Source organism: Littorina saxatilis, linkage group LG12 (genome assembly GCF_037325665.1).
Source record: "Littorina saxatilis isolate snail1 linkage group LG12, US_GU_Lsax_2.0, whole genome shotgun sequence".
Taxonomy (NCBI): Eukaryota; Metazoa; Mollusca; class Gastropoda; order Littorinimorpha; family Littorinidae; genus Littorina; species Littorina saxatilis.
In genome coordinates this window covers 21,884,851-21,889,501 of record NC_090256.1, presented here as the reverse complement: position 1 = coordinate 21,889,501, position 4,651 = coordinate 21,884,851, and the positions used below count along the sequence as shown (strand labels likewise).

Below are 4,651 nucleotides of genomic sequence, written 5' to 3'. Positions count from 1 at the left end.
CTTTACAAGGTCGTTCGTTTTTCTCCAGAAAAACTGTCACAGACTATTCTGAAGAAAAAGTTAATCGCAATAATGCTGCAGAAAACCAAGTAAACATTATGCTTCAGAAAAACTGTTTTACTGCAGTATAAAACGTTGCTTCGGCGAAAGATGACATTATGCAGAAATGCTGCAGAAAAGACAGTTTTTCTCCAGCATTTCGGTTTTTCTCCTGAATAACTGAATAATGTCATAATCCGCCAAGAGCCAGTACAAAATGCTGCAGAAAAACTGTAAACAGGTTTTCTGCAGTAAAACAACAGCACCGTTTTACTGCAGCATTCTTGATTTCAATTTTACTGCAGTAAAATGTTTTGCTGCAGAAAAAAACCTGCTTCGGCGAAAGATGACATTATGCAGAAATGCTGCAGAAAAGAACGGTTTTTGTCCAGCATTTGTCTTTTCTGCAGAATAACTGAATAAAGTCATAATCCGCTAAGGATAGTATTGTTCTTCGTTTGAGTCAGTGCATTGTAAGGTACTGGGCTACCGTTCGGCGGAAGATAGACCGGTCCGCTGTGAGAGTGTTTACTCTACACGAACTTGGTAACGTATAATCCCTTTACTTGACAGTTGTGTAAGCCACAAGTATTTCCCCATTTCTAAAGCATGAGTAGAATATTGATAACGATTGGATTATCAAAGCTAGCATTTGGCAAAGAAGTGTTTTCGTATTTGCTTTTGTTTTGATGAATGGATTCTGGGCATTGTCTCTCGATCATCACAGAAATTACTAGGACTTGAGGCTGACGTCATCAAGCATAAGCTGCTACCACTTCATCGAGATTGAAGTGCATCTCCTGGAACTTGTGGTGTGTTACGCTTAGCGCAAGGAGTAGAATAATGCATAGTTTACACATTTTGCATGACCGTACCAAATACGAATCCGGACCGTTTGAAAAATTGACGCCGTATGAGAATAAAATCGCCCGATAGTCTTATAGACGCGGACACATTGATTGCTCCAGTTGACAGTTTTATCCGCGGATATCCGCAGAAGAGTCCCACCCCTGGAGAGTATTTTCTGTACCTGACTTTCTGCAGCTCTGACGAACCCTGAATTAGCAGTGACTGTGACCGCCTGTAGCTCATCGCCCGTCCCAAAGATCGCCTGCAATCAAACATGTTACATTACACTCTCAGTCAAGCTCTGTTCGACGACGGCGCCAACACGACAACACCAACGACGACGACAACAGAACTGAGAGCAGTAAACGGACAGCTGCAATGAGTTAAATAAACATATATCTATTTAGAAACTTATACATGAATAACTTATCAATCAAATCAAATATTAATAAAGAAATACATAAACCAGTACATAGTCATAATTCAATGAACACACACACACACAAACACACACACTCGCACTTACGCACAAACACCAACACAATCACACACACACACTAACACTAACACTAACATTAACACACACATACATACACACACAGAAAAAAAACAAGTGTACACTTTGTTCTTATTACTCTTAATCTACGTCATTGCAGCCACGTGCAGTAACACACACGGCACTATTAGGGATGGCAAATGGCCGCAGCAGCCTATTGACACCTTCTGTGACGTCACAGGGAATCCACAGAATACAATTCTTCGTCGTGAAGGATTTCAATATAATAAAGCAAGTCACGCCGCTTGGGCTAACCACACAAACCATATAAGCTATTAACTCCTTCCAGCTCAGAAACCCTCATTGACCACAGCTACTAATCTGAACTACCGCACTTTAAACATGTCATACCAGACTCGACAGTTAGTGGAGGTAAGGGTATTTACAACCAATGCGAAACGTAAAACTTCTTGCTTGAGAGAAACGTGTTTAAATCCACCCTACCAAGTCTTTAACCGGTCACGACCGACCCCTGAAATAGCAATCTTCGTCAGTAGACAATTTCTATGAATAGAGGATTTCTTAGGACAGAAGGGTTTATTTAGTCTGTTCCACTGTACAAAAGAAAATATCAAAGTAATCGTGAAAAAGTCGCGTAAGGCGAAATTACTACATTTAGTCAAGCTGTGGAACTCACATAATGAAACTGAACGCACTGCATTTTTTTCACAATGACCATAGTCCGCCGCTAGTGCAAAAGGCAGTGAAAGTGACAAGCCTGTTTAGCGCGGAAGCGGTTGTGCTTCACTGCATAGCACGCTTTACTGTACCTCTCTTCGTTTGAACTTTCTGAGCGTGTTTTTAATCCAAACATATCATATCTATATGTTTTTGGAATCAGAAACCGACAAGGAATAAGATGAAATTGTTTTTAAAACGATTTCGGAAATTTAATTTTAATCATAATTTTTATATTTTTAATTTTCAGAGCTTGTTTTTAATCCGAATATAACATATTTATATGTTTTTGGCATCAGAACATGATGAAGAATAAAATAAAAGTAATTTTGGATCGTTTTATAAAAAAATAATTTTAATTACAATTTTCAGATTTTTAATGACCAAAGTCATTAATTAATTTGTAAGCCTCCATGCTGAAATGCAATACCGAAGTCCGGCCTTCGTCGAAGATTGCTTGGCCAAAATTTCAATCAATTTGATTGAAAAATGAAGGTGTGACAGTGCCGCCTCAACTTTTACAAAAAGCCGGATATGACGTCATAAAAGACATTTATCGAAAAAATGAAAAATAACTCTGGGAATATCATACCCAGGAACTCTCATGTAAAATTTCATAAAGATCGGTCCAGTAGTTTACTCTGAATCGCTCTACACACACACACACACGCACAGACAGACAGACACACACACATACACCACGACCCTCGTCTCGATTCCCCCTCTATGTTAAAACATTTAGTCAAAACTTGACTAAATGTAAAAAGCCTGTGATAAACTCGTTGAACTGAACACAAGTGCAGTCGAACCTGTCTATAGCGACCAGCCAATGGACCGACAGAAAGTGGTCGCTATAGATAGGTGGTCGGTATGGAAAGGTGAATCATATAGAAGACAAACTTGTCTGGTATCCTTCAGCGCGGTCGTTCTGGTCAGGTGGTCCCTTTCGAGAGGTGGTCGCAAGGACAGGTTCGACTGTACCAACGAGCTCTTTGGGATTTACAGCCGTACTGACATTAAAGTAGCGAATTAATCAAGGTTTTGTAGCGGGTAAACTGAATACATGAACCCCCGGCGAGGAAAGGTTCTTTCATTCCCGCGGTACACGATCACGTGAACTATGGCAGATCTATATCAGGCTTTCACACGGGCATCCTATCATTTTATTTGGAAACATACGACATACCCTTTTTGCTAAGTGTGCGGCCTGGCATTTTTTGCTGAATCAATTTCAAAGATTAACATAGTTTTCAGTTACAAAATTAATTCAGCCCAAAACAAAACAAAACAAAAACAATTTGTAAAGAAAGCGGCACGTGAGCTGTTGATTTTAGGTGTGATTCCATGTGGATATGCTCTTATTCCTTACAAAAACCTGAAAAAATCTGCGGTAGGTTACACGATTGTTTAGGCCTAACAACAACAACGTTTGGTTGCGGTAACCCTACCTAATCTATTTTTTCCTCACCGACCCTTATTGATTTTTCGCTACCAAAAAAACTAAAACACACACACACACACACACACACACACACACACACACACACACACACACACACACACACACACACAGAGAACGTCCTTGCCACAAATGAACTAAAACAGAAAAATAAAAAAAGAGAAGTTACCTTCCTGACAATTAACCCAGTTTTGTGTGTGTGTTATTTTTGTGTGTGTGTGAGGGGGGGCAGGTTACCTTAACCGTAACTTTTTTTCTTCTTGGCCTTACAGTGGACAGAAGGTACATGAGTATCTTGACATGAATAGAAGTTACGGTGTGGTGAGGGGGTAACTGACCTGGGTTTTACCCAAGTCAATAGACGAATCCCGTTAATAACTCGGATGTATTGAGATAAACCATCCACGGGACAATCACTAGCGAGGGGCGTGTATGAAACACGTGGACAAGGAGCACATGTGGATTATTCGTCTCACTAAAAGCAAGGGTATTCAGTCTTTCACAATGCATATAAACCCGACACAGTTATTTCCGATCATCGTCCATAAAGGAACTAACAACTTGCTACTCCTTATTAGGATGTTGCTTGACGTACGTTACTTTGTCCACTTTTATAAACCCACAAATGACCTCGACCGAGCTCACACTATTAGCGGAATTTATTCATCATAACTCTCTCTCTTTCAGAATCTAGAAGCGTCCCCGTCTCTTTTTAGATACTAGTGCTGAAATTTTGCATTCACTGTGGACGTTGCATGTCCTCAGAGACCATTGTGTTTACCTCACTGCAGACGTCTCGAGTACTTCCCGTAGAGCCATTCTGGTCCTGTTTGAAAGGATTCCGTTCCTTTGTGAGTGGGCAGACATGTTAGTATCTTGAGTGAATGTTCATCTGAATGAAGCGCTGTTTACATAGATGTCTTGAAACCGATTTTGGTCGTTTAATTGAAGCGCTGCTTACAGGAATTTCTTGAACACGATTTTCGACGCTGTTCGTCCGTTGGAAGACTGACGCAAAGAAGTTGGCCTGGCAAAATCTTTGAGAAACTATCCATCAGAATGTCCTGTCA

The 4,651-nt window shown here is 40.3% G+C and overlaps 1 protein-coding gene across 1 annotated transcript in view; it reads right to left on the bottom strand.

Annotated features, from left to right (window-relative positions):
- Window positions 1–1,069: 1,069 nt before the first annotated feature.
- LOC138981504 (UPF0415 protein C7orf25 homolog) overlaps window positions 1,070–4,651 on the bottom strand; it is a gene marked incomplete at its 3' end in the record, with an annotated part of 128,692 nt that continues 125,110 nt past the window's right edge. The window contains 1 exon segment of the mRNA XM_070354446.1: window positions 1,070–1,150. Coding sequence (XP_070210547.1) covers window positions 1,070–1,150 — 81 coding nt within the window.